At 40.2% G+C, this 26,153-nt stretch overlaps 1 protein-coding gene across 1 annotated transcript in view; it reads left to right on the plus strand.

The window, feature by feature from the left end:
• The window catches only part of FYCO1 (FYVE and coiled-coil domain autophagy adaptor 1), a 2,135,985-nt gene that overhangs the window by 1,514,031 nt on the left and 595,801 nt on the right, over positions 1 to 26,153 (plus strand). The window contains exon 14 of the mRNA XM_044064867.1: positions 23,021 to 23,201. Within this exon, the coding sequence (XP_043920802.1) occupies positions 23,021 to 23,201 (181 nt within the window). The remainder of the gene's footprint in view (positions 1 to 23,020; positions 23,202 to 26,153) is intronic.

Consider the following 26,153-nt stretch of genomic DNA (forward strand, 5'->3'; position numbering starts at 1 on the left):
TTAAGTGCAGATAATGTACATTGCAAAAAACAGGTAATAAAGCAGTATAAACTTGTTCAAAGTAAGAAAAGGAAGGTCTCTCAGGTAAAAACAGCAAAAAAATACTTAGATCAGGAAAGTAGTTGCTTTTCTCAGTTCTCTGCTGCTAGCACCACTCTGCAGGACCACGAGGAGTTGTTTCTGAGTAGTATAGCCAGAAAAAAAAACGCTCAGTTGGGGATTTTAAACAGGGAACTTCAAAAGAGCTGGAAATGGTCCAAAACGACCAATTACTACAAGCTCTTGTGCTGAGGTCACTCCTTCAGGGACAGATAGGCTGCTCAAGGTTCCCCACTCCCACTGGTGAGCAAATAAACTTCCTTCTATCCAAGTAAGGCAATGGACAACACAGGAACTACACCACAGTCCAGAATACAGCAAAGCCTGTATACTGGTCTAAACTAGTCAAGAAAGGCGGGAAAACAAGGATATTTTTTTTTGTTTTTTTTTTTGTTTTTTAAGTTAAAAAGTACACAGAAATGCAGGAAAAACAGTAGTAAATCACTTACACAGGCTAGCTCACTTTAGTGGGTAGCCTCAACAATTAAATTTAACAACAAACTTTCGACCAAATGTAACTTTAAGTGCAGATAACGTACAATGCAAAAAACAGGTAATAAAGCAGTATAAACTTGTTCAAAGTAAGAAAAGGAAGGTCTCTCAGGTAAAAACAGCAAAGAAATACTTAGATCAGGAAAGTAGTTGCTTTTCTCAGTTCTCTGCTGCTAGCACCACTCTGCAGGACCACGAGGAGCTGTTTCTGAGTAGTATAACCCTGATGGATCTGTTGCACATGTGCAGAACAAACAGCACCAGAAATACTAGATCTAGGGATCTGAACTTCCTTTGTTACATAAACAAAACATACTGGATAGACAGATATATGTCCCAAAGGATCCCCACACTATGGAATAGGAGTCTTCTCATCCATGTTAAACAGAGTTCGTCCAAGATACTATTCAAACATAACCTTGACAACTGGATGGGAAATTATAAATTTACCCCCAGTCTGACACCCCATGTCCTTATGGGACAGAGGCTGCCCGTAAGAAAAGTATTATCATAACACCCCCCTACAAATGTTTAGCTACTTGCCTACTAATATGCCCCATATGATACTTGGGACCCAGATGGTTTGGAGTATGCTGGGCTTGTAAGGGTCCTTAGCTGAGTAACAACCTATGAAGTGCAAGTCATCAAATCCTGAATGTGTAAAGATAAACCTGTTTACAACCTTTCTCTGAAATAATAGCAATAAAAGTCCTTGAAATCCAACCACTCCATATCATAAAATAGGCAGACAAATGATGTGCAGTGGTTATCCTGGACTATGTTGACTATATTGCAGAAGCTAATCTAATTTCTGATCACACTTACTGCAGACAGCTATATAATGACTCAACTGTATGTACTACATAGAAGAACTAAGGAACCTTATTAAATCCTTCCCTTATCAGTTCCAAATCAGAATAGGCAAGGAGTTTTTTTTTGCATGCTACAAAAATTCATAAGTCAGGAAAACCAGAAAGAACAGAACTGTCAGGCAAAAGAACCCTAACAAAAGGGATCTCAGGGTTTGGGTGTTTCATCACTCTACGCAGACAGTCCCACAAGAGGATGGCATTGCTAACAATCCACACAGTGGGTGTTACATCACTCCACACAGGCAACCACATGGAGATGGCATTGCTAACTGTGTCCCCACAGTGGGTGTTACACCACTGCACACATGCATCCCTCATGGGGATGTCATTAACTGACCCCACAATGGGTCTTACATCACTGCACACAGACATCCCACATGAGGATGGCATTGTTAACTGACCTCACAATGGGTCTTACATCACTCCACACAGACATCCAGCACAAAGATGGAATAGGAGTCTTCTCATCCATGTTAAACAGAGTTCGCCCCTGATACTATTCAAACATAACCTTGACAACTGGATGGGAAATTATAAATTTACCCCCAGTCTGACACCCCATGTCCTTATGGACAGAGGCTGTCAGTAAGAAAAGTATTATCCTAACACCCCCCCCTAACTAGGATCCTAATTTTTAAAAGGCTCTCATAATTTTTAAAAGGCAACTGAAAATGTATCTCAATAAACACTGGCTATGCTCCTGCAATAACCCAGACTAACTCTGCTTCTTCTTCTCTTTCTTTTCTTTTTCCATAATTTTTTCCCTGTATCCTTGATAACTTTCCATTTACATAACATTTATGTATATATATTTTTTCACATATATATTGTCTGACTACTGTAATTCACATCATGTGGAAAAAAAAATGTTATTTTATTACCTATTTTGGTTTGCTGCCATCATAATATCTGTTATAACCTGTATTGTCTATTTCTGTTTAAACTTGTAATAACTAGTGGAGCTTTTCTCCCCGGGCCTCTACTGAAAATGGACATATATCCAGGTAGACTAGCCCGGTCAACAAATGTAAAATAAAATAAATAAATAAAATTAACTGTGACCCCTCAATGGGTGTTACATCACTCTGCACAGACATCCTGCATGAGGAGGACATTAACTGCCCCCGCAATGTGTGTTACATCACACCACACAGGCATCTCACAAGAAGATGGCATTGCTTACTGTCCCCACAATAAATGTTACATCATTCCACACAGACATCCAACAAGGGGATGGCATTGCTAACTGTCCCCACAATGGGTGTTAGATGACTCCACACAGACATCCCATAAGGGGGTGGCATTGCTAACTGTCCCCACAATGGGTATTACATCACTCTTCATAGTCATCCCACACAAGGATGGCATTAACTGTCCCCACAATGGGTGTGTTACATCACTTCACACTGCCATCCTGCTCAAGGATGGCATTGTTAACCGTCCCCATAATGGTTGTTATATCATTCTACTCAGACATCCCACGTGAGGATGGTTTTGTTAACTGTCCCCCCAATAGGTGTTGCATCATTCCAGATAGACATCCTGTATGAGTATGGCATTAACTGTCCCCATAATTACATCACTTCACACAGACATTGCCCACAAGGATGGGATTGCTAACTATCCCCACAATGGGTGTTACATCACTCCACAGAGACATCCTGCACAAGTATGACATTATTAACTGACCCCACAGTGGGTGTTACATCACTCCACACGGACATCCCAACAAGAGTATGGCATTGTTAACTCTACCCACAATGGATGTTATATCCTGCTTGAGGATGGCATTAACTGTCCTCACAATGGTTGTTACATCACTCCACACAGGCATTTCACATCAGGATGGCATTAACTGTCCCCACAATGTGTGTTTACATCACCCTACACAAACATCCCACATGATGTTAAATTACTCTACACAAACTTCACACACAAGGATGACATTGCTGCTTGTTTTGAATCCTGGATTTCAGCAATGTCATCTCTTTGGACTAACTAGTTCAAATTACAAGGGGTTGTAAAATATTAGACCTGGTTCTCTCAAATGTAGCCCCCATGCTCAGACCCCACACTTAGCAAATAATTTGTCCAGTCTGATCATCACACAGTTAAGAATTACTCTAGGTGTGAGGCCTTTTCTGAAAATAAGCCATTGGCTCCCAGTTATCAAAGGACAAATAAAATAAAATAAGTGAGTTGTCTTGAAAGCCCTCCATGTCCAGGGACTATTCCAAGGCAAATCTGTTCTAGTTAACTGATGACCTGTTGAAATTCAAACAACCTCCTCCCTTAGATAACCGTTTCACACACTGCAGTTTACATGGATAATTTCTCTGCTCATCTCCAAGCTAATATTGAAGCCACAGTCTCCATGTGACATTAACATAGTGCCAAATTTAAGAGCAAATGTATATAGCAACAAATTATACACGAAGAGAAAGAAACTTGTAACCCATATAAGCAAGCTTAACATGCACTCAGCTAGGGATCAGCTCAAAATAATCAACAAAAAACTTAAAATCAAATCCTCCAAGAGCAAGTACAAATGTAAGTTGCGAAAGGTCACTCATGCTAATGCTAACCACAGAGCTTTCTTCAGTTATTGTAGGAACCTAAGAAATAATACCGAGCTCTGAGCTAGTACAAAATAACATCACATACTGTTACCCTGAGGACATTGGCAACATATTAGCAGACAAAGTCATCTCTAACTTTACCCTCTGTCCCCCCCCCCAAATTGCTCACAGCATGTTAGCATGCTTGCTTCATCCCCAAAAATTGCACCTGAGCATGTCCAAGGTGTTCTCTGCAAGGCTAGAAACATTAGCCTGCATGGACTCTAACAATGTATCAGGCTGTATTCTTGTCCATGCCAAGCACTGTGTGGTTGACTCTTTTAGACATGTGTAGTGTCTCAACCTTGCCACTGGATTCATGCTGGAAGTATGGAGAACTGCTGTAGTCATACCACTCCAAAAAGGGGACCCATGACTGACCAGTGAAACTATAGACCTATCAGTAAGGTAGTGGAGTGCATCATTATGGACTTCATAAACAAGGATATAGGCAGTCCTCAAAACAAGGACCAGAAACAGTTTGGACTTTTTAAAGGCAAATCCTGCCTATTGAAGTTGGTGGACTTTTTTGAACAAGCCGCTGGAGCATTAGACGCTGTTAAATCAGTTCACACAGCATATCTGGACTAGGACAAAGTCATCAGTACCATTCCACACTTGTCAATCACTGATAAGCTAATCAAATTCAATGTAAACCCCTATGTTACCTGCTAAAAAGCAAACTGGCTTACAGACAGAACCCAATCTGTTAGTGTTGCACTCTCAAATAAAAGAGTGGTTACCAGTGGTGTCCCCCCAGGGACTGAACCTGGGACCACTCCTCTGTGGTATCTACTTCTCTAAAGTTAAACCAGATACCATAGGCTTGTGAATGATGAAGCTAATGACTGTATTAAATATCCCCAAGAAGACCTACATATTCTTCAGGAGTGTCTAACTCATGCTAACAGGTGATTCTTAGGCCATGGTCTCAAACTAAATGCCAGAAAAATGCACCATTGTATCCTTTGGCATACCCAGATGTTTCTGTTACTGTTGTATAAACGATACATCCCCCCCCCAAAAAAAAAATTGACTCAGTCATTAGGGATGTGGGCACCTTTGTTTACAATAAACTGTACTTTGGCCACCATGTGACCTCTGTTTGGAAATATCTTTATGGAGCCAGACTAATAACTAGGGGACATGCCATCTAGATCCAGGGAAATCATTGTAATCCTCTACTCCTCTCTTAGCAGATCGATACCATAATATAATGCCCCCTTTAGTATGTGTGTGACTACGTATTTAACCCAGCTCAAAGGACCACAGTATTTCCTTACCAAAAAATCAAGGGTATGTCCTCCTTGAGTTACCCTGACCACCTTAAAGCATTCTCACTCTTTTCCATATCCTTTTGACTACTGAGAGGAGATCTCTGCTTTGCTGAAGGAACCTTAAAAGATCCAGTCTTTTCTAACCTTCTATATATCCACAAAACTAATAACACACTAATTAACCACTCAGGAGACCTAAACTTTCACCAAAATAGAAATAGGACTTGTTGGCTGGATAGATGTCTTTCACAGAAAATACCTCTTTTTTATGGAATAGACTTCCCTTAAAGATTGAGCAGAATAGCTCCATGATCCTTTTTTAAGTGTAGCCTAAGCAAATATAATTACATTCCTTGTGTGGCCCTTGTAGCCCATATGGAAAGGGGCCAGAAGTATGTTGTGGTCTTAAATTAATTCATGCGTTTATAAATGGGTGGGATCATTGGTTAGGCTACAAATGGTCCACTGGATCAATGGCCTAGTATGAACTTATGAATAAATTGCAAATTACAACTTTTTGTTTTCCTTCTCTGGGTTTAACTAATCTCTCTGCACATATTCTCTTAAGATGTTATCTTCATAGCTAAACGTACACGGACTCAAGTGTAACATGCAGGGAGTATCTTAAGTTTTATCGAAGACCATAATATGCTCTTTTAAAGTTACAGGCACACACGCATGCACATGCTCGCGTATATATATATATATATATATATATATATATATATATATATATATACACACACACACACACACACACACACACACACATACACACACACACACACACACACACACGGTGTCTGTCTTTGGGGTGTTGTTGTTAAGCTATGCATCCAAGCTACACACTTTCTTTTCACTTGCGCATTTTTTTGAAGTGCATTTTTTAACCAAGAAGAAAAAAATGATGTGCTTCCTTTGACAGACTCAAGTGGATACTTAAGCACTGCATCTAACATCATTAAGTTAATAACACCTGATGAAGGGCTCCTGCTAGCCCAAAAGCTGAAGTATTTGTAAAACCTATTTTCATCCAGTAAAAGGTATTGAGTCACATCTGTGTTACAGTGTCTTTCTGTTTATTTTTGGGGGTGATAGTTATGTATGGATCTTCATTTCAGCATTCTGAATTTCACGACTATACCAGTTGGAGTCTGACTTTGTGCAAGGATTCAATGAGGTCTTCCCCAGCAGCTCCATTGAGGTCTCATCAAGCTGCAAGCAGATGATGCTTGCTATTAGATTCTATATAGAGGAACCTTGCATATGGGAATTATAATAAATTGTGTGCTTGACAGTATTTAATTTCCATAGGTTTATTTAAAGAAACTGATGTCTACATCAGACTGACTCCCTAGAATCATGATTGGGAGTTGCTCTGGACAGTGCTATATGAGGAACATTCTCAGAAAACATTGTATTATCCGTAAACTCCAAGTACAAAACACTCTATTTTCTTTTTTTATATCAAGAAGAGAAGCACTCCAACACCTGCACCATATTCTGAAGTTTGCATATTTCTTTGACTGTTTTTCTCTTGCATAAAAATGTTTCTTTAGGCATGAGAAGGAAAATACTGTTTGACCTTCATTGTTCCTAAATGGCCTGGCAAGTCTAGGGACTAGACTTATTCCATAGGACTACATCTTTTTTTATTTTATTTTTATTTTACAGTTTGATATCTGGGTATGTGAGTTGGCTTACTGGCCCTTTTCTGTCACGACCTGGGTTCAAAGTACATTAAAACTTCAGCAGGAAAGTATAGTAGAAAATTGGTACAAAAGTACCATAAAAATCTGTAAACTAAAGTATGCATAGTACAGAAAATCTGAATTTGGGAAGATTAGTAACATTTTACAGTACAACAAATTGTAACGTAGCATAATATTTATATAAGAAAATACTGTATAAATGCTACAGAGTGAACAAGTTGTAACAATATGTAAGTTGCAAGTCTAACATATTTGCCAGTATTTTCGTAGGTGTTCTATTTAAAAATATATGCAACTAGGTTGATTAGAGTACCTGCTATACTAATCTGCCCATGTGCCATTGTCTTGGAAGCAAGTACATTTAGTTTAATTCTGGAAGTATTACCTAATTATTACCTCATTTCAGTTTTTTTTTTATGTTGGTAGGTAGTTGATTCCATATGGTGGAATCTAATCTTTAGAAGGTTTTTTTCTGTGGTGGCAAGTTTACATCTAGTCCTAAGCATTGTGAGGGTGTTTTCTTGGTTGCTTCTAAGGGAGTAGTTTTATTCTCTGATTTGAAGTAATCTTTAAAGGAAAGGACAATAGCCTAGTATTAGAATTTTAAATATCAAAGTACATGATAGATAGGTAGCTCTGTTAGTAAGAAGCAGCCATTGTGCCTCTTCATGTAAGATGCAATGATGATAGTTTAGATATGCAAGGAGAACAAATCTAATTGTTTTAGTTTCAGAATATTGGATGATGTCCTTCAAGGATGCATCTGCAGTCATAACATATGGGTTGTCCTGCCTCAGGCAGCCCTGCGGTCGGCCGGATTCCAAAGTCTGGGTCTGGCCTCGGCTGATGTCGCACTTTCCCCGACGTCAGAGCTTCTGGGGTATAAAGGCATCAGCCGACGCCATTTTCCTCAGTGTTTCTTGCCGCGCGGTGCCCGAAGCAGAAGCTGTTCGCAAGTGCCGGTCGGTCAGATCCAGAGATTTCAGCTACCGAAGACTTCTAAAAAAGCTAACTACCCCGTTGGGGACTCTTTCTTGCCTCAGCCGATGTCAGACAAAGTAAATAATTGTTTAACTTGTGGGAAACAAATACCTCATAAGGATTTCCATTCTTACTGCCTTCCTTGCTTAGGCCCAGACCACGACGTATCAGCTTGTTTAGCCTGTGCCTCCTTCAACCGACAGACTCTTAGACATCGGTCGGAGTTTGCAGAAGAGTTTTTTGGATCCGCTTTTGCATATAAAATGCCGTCGGAGACCCCGACTACACATTTACCCAAAAAAACGCAAGGAAAAGGACCGACACTCGCGGCCCGCGGTTTCGGCTGAAACCAAGGTCAGGTCTACTGCGAGTGTCTCGGTTTCGGCTGAAACCGAGTCCTCGGTTCTTACTTCTGCCGAAATCATACCTCCGACAACCGAGACCAGAGAGGCCCCGGCTGAGTCGGCTACAGAAATTCCTACCGAAGAAGCAAGCGCACAAGAATTGTCCGACACCATCCCTTTGGACATTTCTACTCCTGCATGTGGGGCAGCTAGGCCCCCTGCTTCTATGTCTATTAAGGCCTTCTCCAGGGCTAAAGCAGCTAAAATTTCAAAGGCTTTACCTGCAAAATCACCCTCTCAGAGACCTTCCTCAAGTTCTCAGATTCTCAGCCTTGCTGAGGACCTTATATCTCTGATTAGGGGTTCCCAACCTCACCCAGACAGGGCCTCTCAACCTCCTCCTGACAAAAGGCCTAGGACTGAACCCCCTGAGCCTCTCTCCTCTGATTACTCCTCGGATGGATCTGATTTATCAGACCATCAGGAAGGGCCATACTCACCTTATGAGGATTCAGATGCAGAAGACTCTATTCCTTCTGCCTCCTCCAGAAGAATTTTCCTTTGGGGAGACTTTACACTCAATGAGGGAACACTTTCAATGGCAGGGTCAGGATTTCCCTGATTCTAGAAAAAGACTTAGGACCTTTTTACACTTGCCACAGCATAGGCCTTTAGCCATACCACCTGTGCTAACTGTAGTTGATGATGCATATAATGATGTCAGTTCTGCCCCTGATTCTCTTCCCCCGGCCCCTGCCAAACCTGACAGATATTACAGGGTCCCGGATTCTCATTTTCACTTGTATAAAGCCCATGCTGCAGACCCAGAAACTATTTCTCAGGGCCCATAGGGTGTTGCAGCTGCCACTGCCAAGAACCCCCTACCCTCTGAAAGGGAGTCAAGAGCATTAGAGAGATGGGGAAAGAAGGTTTATACATCTGCTACTCTTTCTGCCAGGGCTTTAAACTGTCAATTCCATATGATACAGTACCATGAATATTTGTTAGATCAGCTGAATAAAAAGCTTTCTTCTCCTGAACCTTTAGACCGTAAGTCCCTTCAGGATTTGGTACACAATTCTCAGCAGGTCAGTAATCATTTCTTAAAATGTGGCTATGATGCACTGGAGGCTTCATTTAGATCAGCTATGACTGGAGCAGTAATTCGAAGGCATGCCTGGCTAAAAGAGCAATCCTTGCCAGACCATGTCAAGGCTAAACTCCTAGATGCTCCAATGGAGAAACAAAGTTTATTTGGCTCCCCTGCACAGGAGATTCTAAAGAAAGTGGAAGAAAAAGCAAAATCTGTGCAAACAGTAAAGGATTTTCTGCAGGTCCAACCTCCGAGGTTCAGCAGAAATTGGCCTTCAAAGAATTGGTCCTTTCCAGACACCTCCAGGGCACAGAGGGGCAGGAATAGACGCCCAAGAGGCAGAGGTCAATCAAAGGGTGCCTACAGGGGTAGTCAGTGGCAACCTGCCAACCAGAGGAGTACCGCCACAGCTGCAACTACAACCACTTCCACAGGACAGACACGATAACTTGGCTCTGACTCCGCCTACCAGGGAACAAATGGAAGCACCCTTGGGCGGAAAGTTGGCTTTATTCTCGAAAAATTGGCATTGCATTACAAAAGACAAATGAACATTGCAAACAATAGGCAAAGGATACAGGTTTCACTTCCACACTTTACCAAAAAAGAGCGGAATGCCAAACCTTCCACCAAACCAGAAGCCAGAGGCTCTAAGGCAAATCAACAGTTTACTTCAGATGAAAGCAATAGAAAGGGTACCACCTATGGAACAAGGCCAAGGATTTTACTCCAGACTAATCCTTGTACCAAGAAAAGAAACCCAATGGAGGCCTATTCTCGACTTGTCCGCACTAAACACATATCTCATTGTACCAAAATTCAAAATGCTGACCCTACAGCAACTTCTTCCCATGTTGGGCAAGGAGTCTTGGCTGGTGACTCTAGATCTCAAGGAGGCATACCTGCACGTCCCTATACGACCAGATTGCAGAAGACACTTCAGATTTCTTGCAGGATCAGAGCATTATCAATTCTCAGCATTGCCCTTTGGCTTATCTACTGCGCCCAGAGTATTCACAAAATGCCTGGCATCAGTAATTGCACATTGCAGGCTTCAGGGAATTCAAATCTACCCATACTTGGACGACTGCCTAATACAAGCGGACAACAAGACAAAACTAATAAAGGATTTGGCCTATGTCATACACCTGTTACAGGCCTTGGGATACACAGTCAACATCCAGAAGTCAAGACTAGTGCCATCCCAAAGGATAACATTTTTGGGTGCGGATCTGGACACAATAACTCAGATGGCTTTTCTCACAGAAGAAAAACAAAAGCAACTCCCAGTCTACTTCATGGCTTTGACAAGACAAACTCAGCTTACTGCAAGGAAAGTCCTGCAGGCCCTGGGTTACATGGCATCCTGCATAATTTTGATCCCGCATGCCAGGCTGCATATGAGGAAATTACAATGGTACCTAAGGAATGTATGGTCTCAACACAGACACAGTCTAGAAACCATGATACCAATCATTCCATGCCTGAAAAAGGAATTCCTGTGGTGGGCTCAGGCCTGCCAGACCAACAGAGGGTTGCCTTTCAACAAACCACAACCAAAGCAGACCATCACCACGGACGCCTCAGACCTAGGATGGGGAGCACACATGGAAGACAAGTGTATCCAAGGCCTATGGTCTCAAGACCAGCTGAATTTGCACATAAACCTAAAGGAGATGCTGGCAGTGAAGCATGCAATCGAGGCATTCAAATCATTCCTCCTGCAAGGACATCTGCTGACAAGGACAGACAATACCACAGTCATGTGGTACATAAACAAACAGGGAGGCACGCATTCCTACCCTCTATGCCGGATGGCAATGGATCTGTGGAACCTAGGCCTGAATCTCAACATCCAACTGCAGGCCAAATTCGTACCAGGAAAAGAGAATTCACTAGCAGACAGCTTAAGCAGAACTACCACGGATGCTCACGAATGGATGCTGCATCCACACATCTTCAAAATCATAACAAACAAATGGGGAATGCCAGAGATAGACCTGTTCGCCTCCCCACTCAACCACCAACTGAACAAATTCTGCTCAAGAGTATACCACCCACAAGCCTGGAGGGTGGACTCCCTCTCTTTCAGCTGGAAGGCCCTAACAGTGTATGCTTTTCCACCTCTCCCATTAATGTACAAAGTTCTTCTGAAGATCAGGGAGGAACAGCCAAAGGTGATTCTGATAGCTCCAGACTGGCCAAGGCAACATTGGTATCCGCTACTCAGAAGCATGTCTCGGACGAACCCATGGCCTCTACCCCTATGGCCTTTACTTCTAACGCAGAACAACTACAAGATCCTGCATCCAAACTTGAAAACACTGCAGTTAGCTGCCTGGAAAATTGCTTAAAGCAAAACCAAACTGTTTTATCTCAGAGGGTCAAGGACATTATCCTGGAGGCTCGCAGACCCTCCACAAGAAAAACATACTCAGCAAAATGGAAAAGATTCCTCATTTGGAGTGCATCAAAGGGTACAAATGCCACACTGGCAAACCTAGCACACATCCTAGAATACTTAGCAGAACTGTTCCACAGTGGCCTGTCCTATTCTTCCATTAAGATTCATGCTTCAGCAATTTCAGCAGAGTACAACATGGATCCTCCTATCTTCTCTCACCCTCTCCTCAGACAATTTTTAAGAGGGATCAAAAATGTAAAACCTTCAAGGAAACCTCCTCTGCCTACATGGGATCTCAACTTTGTGCTGGAAAAATTAACACTACCCCCTTTTGAACCAGCAGCATCAGCAGACTTACAGTTCTTATCTTGGAAAACTGCTTTTCTTCTAGCAATCACTTCAGCAAGAAGAGTATCCGAGTTACAGGCACTAATGGCAGTGCAGCCTTTCCTTATTTTTCACCAGGATAGAGTGTCTCTCAGAACCAATCCTTCTTTCATGCCAAAGGTGGTATCCAGGGTATCCTTGAACCAAGCTATTAATTTGCCTACATTCTTCCCTAACCCACAGAACAGGGGGGAAAAACTATTGCACACCCTGGATGTACACAGACAACTACGCTACTATCTGGACAGAACTAAAACCAGCAGAAAAACTGACCAACTTTTTGTAGCATATGCAACTGGAGTGCAAGGAAAAGCAATATCCAAACAGACAATTTCAAAATGGATAGGAAATTGCATTCGATTCTGCTACTCTTTTCATGGAAAGACAACTCCTGAAAATATCAGGCCTCACTCCACAAGAGCCACAGCCACCACTACAGCTTTCCTACGAGGGGTGGCTACCAAGGACATTTTATAAGCTGCTACTTGGAGCTCCGTGCATACATTGCCAAGCATTACAATCTACCTTTATACTCCAGATCCCGAGCAGGTTTTGCAACTGCAGTTTTACAGGGGATCTTAACTACACCATCATTATCTTAGTACCTCCTCCCCCAGTTTGGCTATGGTATTCTACCCATATGTTATGACTGCAGATGCATCCTTGAAGGACATAGTACAGTTTTGTACCTACCATAAATGTAGATGTCCGATAGGTATGCATCTGCAGTCAGGATTACCCACCCTCCTTCCCCTCTGTGGTATTCCTAGGGTGCTTACCCCTCTTTCAGCTAGCTGGGGGAATCTATTATGGTGTATTTGTTTGTATGTATATATGTATATATATTTTGTTTACTACTGTTTGGAAATTTCAACATTTATCCAAATTTAGCCTTCCTAGAGGGCACCTGGCATCTGGGGCAAGAAACACTGAGGAAAATGGCGTCGGCTGATGCCTTTATACCCCAGAAGCTCTGACGTCGGGGAAAGTGCGACATCAGCCAAGGCCAGACCCAGACTTTGGAATCCGGCCGACTACAGGGCTGCCTGAGGCAGGACAACCCATATGTTATGACTGCAGATGCATACCTATCGGACATCTACATTTATGGTAGGTACAAAACTGTACTTTTTGGGGTGTTATGCTCTGAATAAAAAACATTCATGGATAAGAGATATTCAGGCTTGGGTATTAGGACATTTTTGTTTAAAGCCATACAGGCTGCTTGGGACGTGTGGTACTCGATAACATACGTTTAGTTGTGTCAGAACTGTGGTTGTAATATTGTTTGTGTAAATATTAAAGTTTAGTGAAGTGTCAAATGTTACACCAAGATATTTTTTTGTGTGTGTGCAATATTTGGTATAGTGTTCCCATCCGAGTCTTTTATGACTGTTTTGGATAGGGAGTTTCTTTGAGGTAAAGTAAAGCATGACATTTGACTTGGTACTGTTAAAGTTTATTTTTGTGGCACAAGTTACACAGGTCTATAGACTGAGATTGTAATCTTTTGGAGGGATTGGTGGGGTTTGTGGCCTTCTGGTAGAAAAATGTCATCTGCATCCATGATTAGCTTGAGGTTTGGTAATGTGATATCATTAAGAAATAGATAGGAGAGGAGAGGACTTAGAACAGAGCTATGTGGAATTCTGATGTTAAGTGTTTCCAGTTAAGATGCCTTGTTATTAGAGCAGACTTGAAAAGCTTTATCCTGCAGTAATTTCTGAACCTGTGTGAAGTGTTTTTACCAAAATTAAGTTTCTGAAGCTTTTCAATTATAAGGCTGTTGGTCAATGTCTCGGAGACGATTGCCATGACTAAAAACACACCAGCAGTAATGAGTCCTTCATTAATGTTACTGTAAATGCTTATAGTGGTTCAGTCTGTGTACGAAAGAGTTTCTCAAACCATGTTCTTGACCATAAAGTATGCCATGACTGTTTATACATTTAAACAATTGTTGTCGTATTAGGTTTTACAAAGATTGTTAGTACTGGGGCAAAGATTTGAGCTTGGTCTGTAGTCTTTAAGTTGTGAGGGTGTGTGCACTTTAGGTAAGGGAGTCATGGCTGAACACTTAAATGCTGGAGGAACTATACCTGTAGTTGGTGGGAGGTTAAGTATGTATGTAAGAAGTTTTGTAATTTTGCTGCAGCTAGTTAGAGGAATGATAGATATAGCTTGCAGAATTTATCACCTGAGGACTTCTGTTTAGAAAGAAAGGATTTAGTCTGTTTTGCAGTTTTGACAGTGAAGTAAAGAGTGGCAGCATAATTAGCTAAATAATAAAGTTGGGGAGTGGAGGCATGCTGTGTCAATAAGGCAGTGGAGCAGAAGAGCTGGTAGTGTAACTTATACTTGACAAAAGGTAGTTTCTAAAGTCTTTGATAAAGTAATTTGGGTTGTCATATCGCTTTCTAGTATAAGTGTTAGTCAGTTATCTTACCTGTTAGCTGTTTTATTTCTTTTCAGGATAGATTACATTTGGATGTGTGAGTTTTTTTGCTTTTGTCTTAGGTGTAAGGGGTTGGCACTATTGGTGTTAATTCTGGTTGAAGTTCATAATACCAGGTATTGCTGATAGAGGGTTTGATTGATGGTGTCCTATTTGCAGACTTTCCATGCCTTACCGCTGTCCTTAATTTTTTGTTTAATATCATTGGTAAGTCGCATTCATTCCCCTTATGCTTCCATTGTAGCGGGACATTCTCTTTCAGGAGTGCACACTGTTTCTTCATTCTGTCCTCCAGCCATAGCTCTCAACCACTTATGTCAAGAGTTACGGACAAATCCAAAAATAATCAGGCCCAAAGTCAGAAAATTAGGGATGCTTTTAAGTTCTTGGTATTTCTGATTTAAAAATTTGATAGATAATAACACTTGAATTAACATGCACTTTCTGAAAATAAAGCAAGTATGTAAACAATAAGTTTGTTGCTATTTGTCAGATATAATCCACTAACTTTTCTTAGAAAGTCACTAATTTATAGGAGAGAAAGTACAAAGTCTTGAGTCCAAATTAGGGGGCATTTGAGAGATATGCCTCAGGTTTCAAGAGTTATGAGAATGGCTTATGCCAAATCCCTGACCTCCCAGCAGAGGCAGATGAGATCATAGAGTCAGTGAAGATGTCATCTCTGCAAAATATGTATGTCAAGCAGTAGGAGAATTTCTTCATTATTTGGGTATCATCAGAGAAAGCTGATGATGCTGGAGTTTTTTTTTAATGCAGAAAATGCTTCTGGATTATTTGATATATGTGTATATGTAAATCATATATATATATATATATATATATATATATATATATATATATATATATATATATATATATATATATATAGGTCTATGTTGCTTGCTCGAAATCCCAAAATCTTGAACAAGCAATATCGACACTCATAAGAGCGAAAGTGCTTTATCGCGAAAGCCGGTTTTCTGAACTGGCAAAAAACAAAAGAAATACTAATAAAATCAGTATTTTGCAGGGGATCAAGCCTCCCTGCATCCCCCCTCCTACTTAAATCTACCAACTCCAAGATCGCACTGCAGTGTGTGTGTATATATATATATATATATATATATCACATACACACACATATGTGTGTGTGTGTATATATATATATATATATATATATATATATATATATATATATATATATATATATATATATATATATATATATATATATGTCTACTGCAGATGGTCGAATTCCCACAATCTCGAACTTCATATGGCTGACCCCATATGATCGAGTTTGTGAAAGCTCGACCGGACTGCATGGAGATCTGCATAAAGCGCATATGTGTGTGTGTGTGTGTGTGTGTATATAGATCTATGTCAGATGATGGAGTTTTCAGAAACTCAAAATTCATATGTACAAGACCATATGACTGAGTTTCCAATAACTTGAGTATCAAAAAAAAAATCAACCCCTTTTTTTTTTTTTTATGTTTATGCAGGGCAGCAAGCCCCCTGTACCGCCCCCCCCACAACCTCTGAAAATCTGAAAATTATATATACCAACTCTATATACCAACTCTGAGCTGGCACTACAGTGAAGAAAAGGGTAAACTTCCCAATTCTCGCTGCACTATAACCTCCTTTCAAAAGCTTTGAGTTTTTAAAAACACGATCATAGGGTCTTGACCATATGAATTTTGAGTTTCTGAAACCTCAATCAACTGATAAGGATCTATATGTATATATAGTGTGGGGACATGTAGGTAACCTCCACATTGGTGGTGCAAGGGGTGGTAGTGGGGCTTGCTTCCCTGTAGACAAATGTTTTTTTGTATGTTTTGTGATTTTGGGAGTGACAAATGTTTTGACTAGCAACCGCCCACGGTTTTAGGTGTTTAGGGTTCAGGTAATTATGTATCAATTAAGTCAGAAATGATTATTCATTATAGACCACTGTTATTTAATTCAATAGGCAGAATATTTTCTCATACTTTATATAAAGAAATATAAATAACCTCAGAACAATTCAGTTTTTCAAGGATATAGAAAAGATAAAGTTGTTCAACAAAAGAAAATCTAGAAAAATGAAAAAGGGTAATATTTTATTTTCACATACCTTTTAGATTTTTGTTATGAAAACAGTGCGTAACCTTTTGTAATTTTTTTCCTTCCTGCAAGTTCAAAAAAATGCGTAACCTTTTGTAATTTTTTTCCTTCCTGCAAGTTCAGTGTGATTTTATAGTTTATTCTGTTCTATAAAAGGAATATATAAAAACTGAGAAATAATTAATTTATTATCTCATAGTACTCAGTTGTGTTGAAGCCAGTTTCATGTACCACTACAACATGTATGCCTTATTTTACAATGTGTTACGTCAAGAAACAGAGAGAGAGAGAGAGAGATAATACCATTATGTCTGGATTATTAAAACCTAGAATTTAACTTATACTAATTTCCACTGTAGTTTTCTTATAGCCATTCATGTTGTTACTCAGAAGTGAGTGAGTGAGTGAGTTGTAGTAAAAGTGTTGTTTAGACATAATTTATCTGCAACCTTTATAGCCCAGGATTGAAAGTTGCACATTTGCAGCAAAGAGTTATAAAGAGGAGCATGCCTTTATTCTTTTCACTATAGAAAGTTTCAGATACTTGATCCTAGATAGCGGTACCGATTCTTTGTAAGAGCTTGCCTCATGCATTTAATAATGCTTATAACTCTCTACTCATCTAACTTTATAAAGAAATCAAGGCATTTAGGAGAAACGCAACTATATCTGAGGGCAAAATCATAGCACTATGGCTCAGTCATAACATCTGAGAAGTGTGTTGTTGGAGATCTTTCAGTTTGTATCACTGTGAGAAAGTTGCTGCCTCTCCAGTGACACGTCAACATTCTATTCAGTAAGCGTTAAAAACTCTGCATCTGAAGACTAAAACAGGCAGCCTATTTTACAGGAACTAAACTGTGAACAGAGCTGTGTTTCCACTGAAGTGATTATAAAACTAAAGAAAATAGGATGCTGTAAACATGGCTCCCTATTGAAATGTCAGCACTCAAAATGTTGAAGCCGAAAAAAAGACCGAAAACACAGAAGAGTGAATTTCGAAAATCGGTATTCTCCTTTAAACTTTTTGCAGAGGGTCAATCCCTCCACACCCCCAAACTTGTATATAACAACTCTGAGATCACCATACCTTTGAGAAAAGGGAATATTCCAAGAAATGGCATTGTTGTATATGTAAGTTCAATCTTTCGGCCAGTCAGTCTCCGTATTTCAGGATTCACTCTAGCAGGTCCTGTTGTTTCAAATGGTTACCTGTAAGGGACTGTGTTATTTAACCTTCCTCTCCATATCTGAAAGTTGTGTGGTGCATCTTTTTTATTCACCTTTGAAATGATAGTTAAATCATTAAATAAAGAGAAGCTTAAATTGCCGCTTCGTCTTTCTTAATATATATATCTCTAAGTAGATAGACAAAACCCACAACCACAATGAACAGCTGGAATAAAGACACAAATGGTTTTAGCATTTTCCTTCTTTTACTTATAGAACTTCAGAATAAAATGTTGCACACTTAACAAACTTTTAAACACTATATTTGGTCACATCACTAGAGCAGTTATCCAGTCTAAACAAACAATTAACTTACATTACTACCACGTTTTGATAACACAGAGTACTCAGTGAACATAAAAACTGTAAACATATTTATATCTTAATAAACTTTCGATGGAAATAGTCTCATTCAAACCTGGAAAGACATCTGCACGTATAAACACTTGACACTTAAGTTATAAATATTCAAGAAAGTTATTACATTGTTCAACTAATAGATTTGAATTAACCTTCTGAATGACCAGGAAATAAAATTTTCGAAATGAAGTACAATTAATGCTGTGTTTCACTAGGGCATTATTTACATCTTTGTTTTTCACAGCCCTAACATGTTCACTAATACAACAACTTAAAAGACCTAGTTGTCTTGCCAATGTACAAAAATTGGCATGAACAAAAAATAGCCATATAAACCAAACCTGCACTTTTGCAGCTGAACCTACCTTTAGGTTCAAACACAAAGTCTACATGTAGAAAGGAATACTGACTCTCAGGATACATGAACCTACAGAACCTACATCCATTACAGGGAAAGGTGCTTAAAGGCCCACCTCCCTTTGAAATATAATATTTCTTAACATGCTCTAATAAAAATTTCAGATTGCAAGTTCTTTTGTAAATAAAATTTGGTTTAGTACCTATAATATCACTAAGATCCTTATTACCTAGAAAAATATCCTGAGAGTCAGTAGAGTAATGTTTAAAAGTTTAAATGTGCAACATTTTATTCTGAAGTTCTATAAGTAAAAGAAGGAAAGTGCTAAAACCATTTGTGTCTTTATTCCAGTTGTTCATTGTGGTTGTGGGTTTTGCCTTTATCCACTTTTATTGCCTGGCTCTCACATATCTATAAGTGGTTGGAAACCATGTATGAATTGGTGTAGAAAGAATGTCAGATTACCATGATCATAGGTTCATAGGTAGGTACTAGGCTATCTGCCCGAAGGCATTTATAAACCTAGCCAGAATGTGTTGGATTTCGCCACCACCTTAGATTAGATCCCTGTGCCTCTGTCCAGCAGAGCTACTGAAATGATCCCCAGGGTAAACTTTCTGTATCCCATCCACTCGTCAAGGTTTCTCTTGAAGAGTGTTAGTGAGGAGCTCTGCCTAATGTAGATTGGAATCTTGTTCCAAAGCATGGGAAGTCTCTGGGACAGGAATCTATCCCTCCAGCACGTCCTATTTGTTGTTGTGGTGAGGTTTAGATCCCTAGAGTGTGTGGCTCGAGGGGATAAGGTTTTCTTTAAGTGGAGCATGTCCATCAGTTCTGGGTTGGACATGGCCTTGTATGTCAGGCAGAGATCACCTCTGAGTAGGCGGTATGCATCCGAGTACAGCTAGAGTTTCTTCAGTCGAGCTGCATAGGGCATCTGTTTGAGGCCAGTGATCCTCTTGGTGAGGTACTTCTGTGGTCTTTCCAGCTGTTGCAGGTGTCTTTTAAGGTACATCCCAAATGGGGCTTTGTACTCTATGATGGGGCTGATGAGTGATGAGTAGAGGGGCACAGTGACCTCTTTTGATCTGGATGCAAACCATTTTGTGATAAGGTGGACACTAGAAGGATTTTCTAACCACTTTGGCAATGTGATTATCAAAGGAGAGATAACTATCTACTTGGGTCCCCAGATCCCTTATTACGTCTTCAGTATTTAGGGGACTACCACCTATGTGGTAGTTTGTAGGTACTTTGTTTTTTCCAAAGGGGATGACTATGCACTTTTTGGCATTTAGCTTGAGGCCATAATTTTGACACTAGGTATCCGTCTCATTGAGACCCTTTTGGACGATGTCTGTGTCAGCCGGTGAGTCAATTATAGCCCGTAGTTTGCAGTCGTCTGCGAACTTGGTCAGCCATAGTCTTCCTGTGCTTGCCTGTACCTCCGAGAAGTATATGCCGAACAGGAGGGGTCCTAGAACTGAACCCTTGGGAATGCCACTTGTAACCGGTTTAGAGTCAGACCTAGCTCCCACAACTCTTACCATGTGGGTTCTGTCCATGAGCCAGTTGGCAACCCATCTCTTGACCTAGGGGTTTATGTTCAGGCTGGTGAGCTTTTCTATAATACCAGAATGGGGAATGGTGTTGAAGGCCTTTGCTAGGTCTAGTTAGGCTGTGTGTAACACCTTTCCCTCATCTATAGCCTTGGTAACTGTCTCAAAGAAGTCCACCAGGTTTAGGAGGCATGATCTGCCCTTAACAAAGCCGAACTGGGTAGGGTCCAATGTCTCTGTTAATGAGCTCCATGATGATGCACTCCACAGCCTTGCAGACCAAGCTAGTCAGGCTTATAGTGAGATAGTTCCCAGGGTCTGTTGTGGCTCCACCTTTGTGGACTGGAATAACCATTGCTGTGCACCACTCTATGGGTACATAGCCTGTGGAGAGGCTGAGTTTGAACAGTGTGTTTAGGTGAGGGGCTAGTTCGTCTTTGAGCTCGTGTAGGACACAGCCTGGGACACCGTCCGGTCCCATTGATGCTGTGTTTTTGGCTTTGGAGAGGGCTGTTTTAACCTGAGTGTCTGTGATTTCAGGGGCTCTACATTCTTCTGGTGTGGTTATGGGCCCTTTTGGGAGTGAGAGGGGGGTGACGTTTGCACTGAACTTGTCTGCCAGGATGTTGGCGATATCGGTAGGTTTAGTGTATTTTGTGCCATTCTGTACTAACTCCGAGCAGATCTGAGCATTGCCACTTAGATTCTTGACATTGCTAAAGAATGCCTTGTGGTTATCTTTGGAGTCCTTGGCAATTTTTCTTTCGAAGCTCGCCTTGGATGATTTTATGAGGGATCATACTTTTTTGCTGATCCTGATCAGGAATGTCTTCCCTTCTTGGGTTTTTACTCTTTTCTGTACTAGTTTCCTCCTTCTATTGTATAGCTTGTTTATGGCAGGAGTCCACCAGACTGGTTTCCTTTTCTTGGAGGAGTGAGTCTTGGTTTTGCTTGGGATAGCACGATCCATACATTCTTGTAGGTGCCTGTAGAATGCATTAGTAAAGGATTTTGCAGCTTGGACAGCATTATCCTTTAGCATGGGGGCTTTGAAACTTTCCACCTCAGTCTTAAATAACGTGAAGTTTGCTTTTGAAAAGTTTTTCATGGTGGTTTCCTTGTCCGGGGGTGGGGGCGGAATGTGGATATCCAAAGTGATTTATTTATGGTCAGATCTAACCAGCGAGGGGTTGAACTCCAGTGTGGAGCACTGGTCACCCATGTTGGTGATGACCAGGTCCAGTATGTTGTCACCTCTGGTGGGAGTGTTGACCAGTTGATCCAGGGCATTTGAGTTTATAACTTCTAGGAAATGTTGGGCAAAGGAGTTAGTACTTGAGTAGTTCTCCCAGTTAATGTTTGGGTAATTGAAATCACCCAATATTAGGGTGTTTGGTAGGACCTTTATATTTCCCAGTGTTTCCAGAAATGCGGAATGGGGGTCCTGGGACATGGTGAGGGATCTGTAGCAAGCTGCAATTTGAATTACAGTTTTGCCCATTGTTAGTTGCACGTGGATGATCTCTGAAGCATCATGCTGTGCCACTAACCTGGAGGTGTGGGTATCCTTGATGAATATGGATATGCCCCCACCTTTTGCATTTTGGTCTTGGCTCTGTGGCCGACATGTGTGGTATGAGTTGTAGCCTGGTAGTTCTGGGGTGCTCTCTGGAGCCTTAAACCAGGTTTCTGTTACTGCACATGTATTGATTTTCGCCATACTGAGGAGTGCCTTGAGTGCATGCATTTTGAGGTTTAGACTTCTGGCATTGAGCAGCATTACCCTCAGTTTTTTGTTACTTGTACTATTTTGAGCTTTGCCTAAAAAAGGCACTATGGGGGTGGCTAGAGCCTTGGCCAGTATTGGAAAGCCTAAGGTTGACAGGTGCAAGCCGCCTCTAGCGAACCAGCATGGCTTGTCGAGCATGTCATCCCAGGCGGACAGACACTGGATCCCCTTTGAATGACACCAGAAACTTAGCCAATTGTTGAAATTGATAATTGTTCTTGATACTGTGCTATCATTCTTGGTGAGGGCAGGATGCTACTCAGGGTCAGGGTCATACCAGCCTGGGCTACGTGATCAAAGAGCTCTTCCATGTCTCTTTTCATGTAGTCCAGGGAAGTCATGAAAGTTGTTCAATGTACAGAGTGCTAAAAGAATTGTGTTTAGTATGAAAAATATTAAAAAGTTCATTAATATATATACAGGTAAACATCACCTGTAGAGGCTGCAGAAGAAACAGAGCCAAAAGACACACTGTCAAGCAATAGAACAATCATTTTGCAGAAAACAAAGGTTTTGTTGTAGTAGTTTCAAAAGCAGAAGTGAAGTGCAGTATCATTTTAGTATTTTCTTACTGTTTCCCACCTTTTCTGTATTCATACCATGTTAGCCCTAATGCTCAAATTTCTATTGTTTGTAAGCAGCTCAGTATCATTACTGATGGAATTTGGGCTTATTAGTAGACTTAGTCTACAGGATGTATATCTCATGTCAATAAAAAATATGGATTTAATGCAGAGGTTTTGTAGACTTGCTCTTTTCCCACTTTTTTGTTATCTAGAAGATAAGCTTGCCTTTTAGCACCACTCACATTTGTCTGATCCCCTGTCTGAGCCGTGTATGGTATTTTATTGAGTGATTCTTTTTGTCTCTTTTATTAGTAACTGAAGAAGTACACAGACCACCACTACTATCTGAAGTAGCTAAACCAGATGATGCTACTTTTGACATCATCACTGATGAGGAAGTCTGTGAAGTGAAGGATAGTGATTCTTCATCACATAGCAGAGATGAACCTCAGGACAACCAGGATGAACTTCAAGACCTGCTTGGCACAGAGCAGTAAGTAAACATAACTTATATTGTCAACACATTCCTGCTGCTTGAAATCTCCAGAAGCTAAATAGGTAACAATAATAGATATATTGATATTTCATCATCAGCAATCACCGATGTTCATTTCTGGTTCAGTTGCACATTTAGATATTTCATAATGTGGTACTTCTTTTGAGATTTGTCTAGAGATTCAAAAAGCGATTATTGAAACTGAATTAAGCACGCTTCTTGTAGAAAAGTTTTATAAACACTTTTTTAGAAGAACATTAACAAAGAAACACAACCTGCCGAGTTTTAAAGAAAATGCAATATGATTGAATCAAGTATACCACAATGTATTGATAGTTGTGAGTAGGTCTGCAGAGTCAGCATACAGTGCATATTGGTTTTTAGATGCTGATATCTTTTCAAACCTTTGGTGAAGCTTTGACTGTAATTTTGGCTCTGGATTTACTAATGATTATTCAAGTGACCCACATTACATCAGTTACAGCCACTTAGGTCCATCTGTCTAATCTTTTTGTTCCTTCTGGAAAACCACGTCCATTTAATTCTGATGTACAGTACCTTACGTGCTTGAACTAATTGATATTTTCAGTGGAATGCATGCAGTATAGATGCACGCACTCTTTTTTGAGATATCACTTCCTTTCCCAGTAGTTTTCCGAGAAAAATATCTTTTAAAACTTGATGAATAATGTTATATAACTTTGTTATGCAACACTTTTGAGTGAAGGGTTGTGTTTTCCTAATAGCACTGATGGATGTCTTTTGACTTGTACATACAGTTTTTTTTTCTTCTAATAGAAGATTGTTTGAATAGCTTTTGTACTATGAAACAATACTGACATGAGCAAATGCCTAGCAGGGCATGAAGGAATGGAACCCTAACTGTCACCCAAGAGATACAAGGCTGAGTAGGAGGCCTTACTCTAACAGGAAGAGTCAGCCTGGGGTGTGGGGAGAATAGGAGTGAGTGGCATAATGCTCACTTTCCCCTTATTAACAGAAAGAAGGAAGAGTGTCTTGCTTATAGATGCTCCCTGGTGGTGGAAAAAGATTCTCACTTAGACAAAATGTGCTGGGAAAGTGTTTGCAGACTATCTGCACTGAGGAGTATGCATGTGACAGCATGTCCATGCAGATCGCATTGAGCTTGCTGCATGTTCTGTGCAGTGGTGGAGATAAGGATATGCCTAAAAGGAATAGCTTTCCTCACCTGTTAGACTAGTGCTGCACCAGAACACTCCTATTTCCTTTCTACATTGTCGTAGGGATTGATAAGGCAATCCAGTGTGGCAGATGGAGGATGTTAGGGGAGCACAGAAATCTGAAGAACAAAAATTCTGACAGTAAAAAATGGGAACGTGTGAAAAAGCTGGAGAGTAGAAGTTAGAGTAATTCTTCGATGTAATACAAATGTTATGGTACACTAAGCTTGTGTGTGGCAAGTAATATATCTTTACATTTTGATTCAGTTTGCCATATTCCTGCCCATAGGCAAAAGTACTGCTGCTTGCTAAAGTTAGGTACTAAATAATGGATCATATTCTATATATTTTGTTAAATGGTATTACTAAAAACATTATTGCATTCTGGAGGCACAATAAATATTGTGATAGTTTCCAAGTGTACAATGGCTGAACATTGTCACTTTCCAATTTAATTGTTTTGTACTGCAATTATTATCTTGCCATTTGAGTTAATTTCACAAGTATTTTGATCTGACCTGACTTGTACAAAGAATTACTATAGTGTATATGCATTAGCAGAATGACACTGAATTGAGGTTTTTGCATGTGAATTAAGTACAAGTTGTAGTTCTGACTAATAAGTCTTTACTAAAAACAGACTGATACTGAAATAAACCAAAAAAAAAATTTAAAAATATGTATTTGTTGCAAATAACGTCTTACCCAAAATGTTTTCACCTCTACCGAAGCTTGGATGTCAAACAACCATATCACTCTAAATCCCAATAAAGCCAAACTTCTAATACCCCCCCCCCAAAAAAAAAAAAATCTACTGCTCTGTACAAGAATGATTTTTCTGTCCAATCCCATAATAATACTCTCATTGAAGTCATTACAAGTACCAAACTGCTAGGAGTTATTACTGATGAAAATCTTACGTTTGACCTCCATATCCATAGCAACATCAACAAAACACATAAAAAATTAGGTACCCTCTATAGACACAAATACTATATTAATATTACTGCTAAAAAAGCTGTAACATCATCCTTCCTGCTACCATCTCTACTATACGCTGCCCCAATCCTCACAAATATCCAGTCCTCCCTGAAAACCAAACTGAACTCGTGTTACAACAAGACTGTCAAATTTATAACAAATTCAAAAACTCAGCACACCACTGCTCATCTCTGCAACAGCTAAACTGGCTCAAACTCCCACACAACCTCACTTATTCACAATTACCCACTGCACATAAACTCATATACAAGCCTTCAACATGCCCCTCCCTCTCCTCCTTATTGACTACATACCACCCTAGCAGGCCATTAAGATCCAAAAACACAACGATGCTGAAAGTTGAAAAACCTAACCCTGCAGCTGGTCAAATGGTATACTTTTTTACTGTCTCAAAACTATGCAATGCCCTCCCACCTTCTATCAGAACAATGAGTAACCCTGCTCTCTTTAAGAAGTCTCTCAGATCACACCTCTCTTTTCTCTGGCAATGTACTTGTGCCAAAATAGTACCTCCTAACACCTGATCGACTACTATATCCCTCTACAATATCACTGCTTAAGGAGCTCTCTCTGACTTGCTGAATTCAACTGCTTATGCCTACAAAACTCCAACAAGTAACAATCAAAACTGCTACCATACCTGACAAACTCCATCCTCAATGATCAAATTGTACGCAGTGTTTATGTATAATGTTTGTAAATAACTTGTGCCATTGTGTTTAATATTTATTTCTAAGCATTGAGA

Source organism: Protopterus annectens, chromosome 3.part0 (assembly GCF_019279795.1).
Source record: "Protopterus annectens isolate FY-2018-M chromosome 3.part0, PAN1.0, whole genome shotgun sequence".
In the NCBI taxonomy this organism is placed as follows: Eukaryota; Metazoa; Chordata; order Ceratodontiformes; family Protopteridae; genus Protopterus; species Protopterus annectens.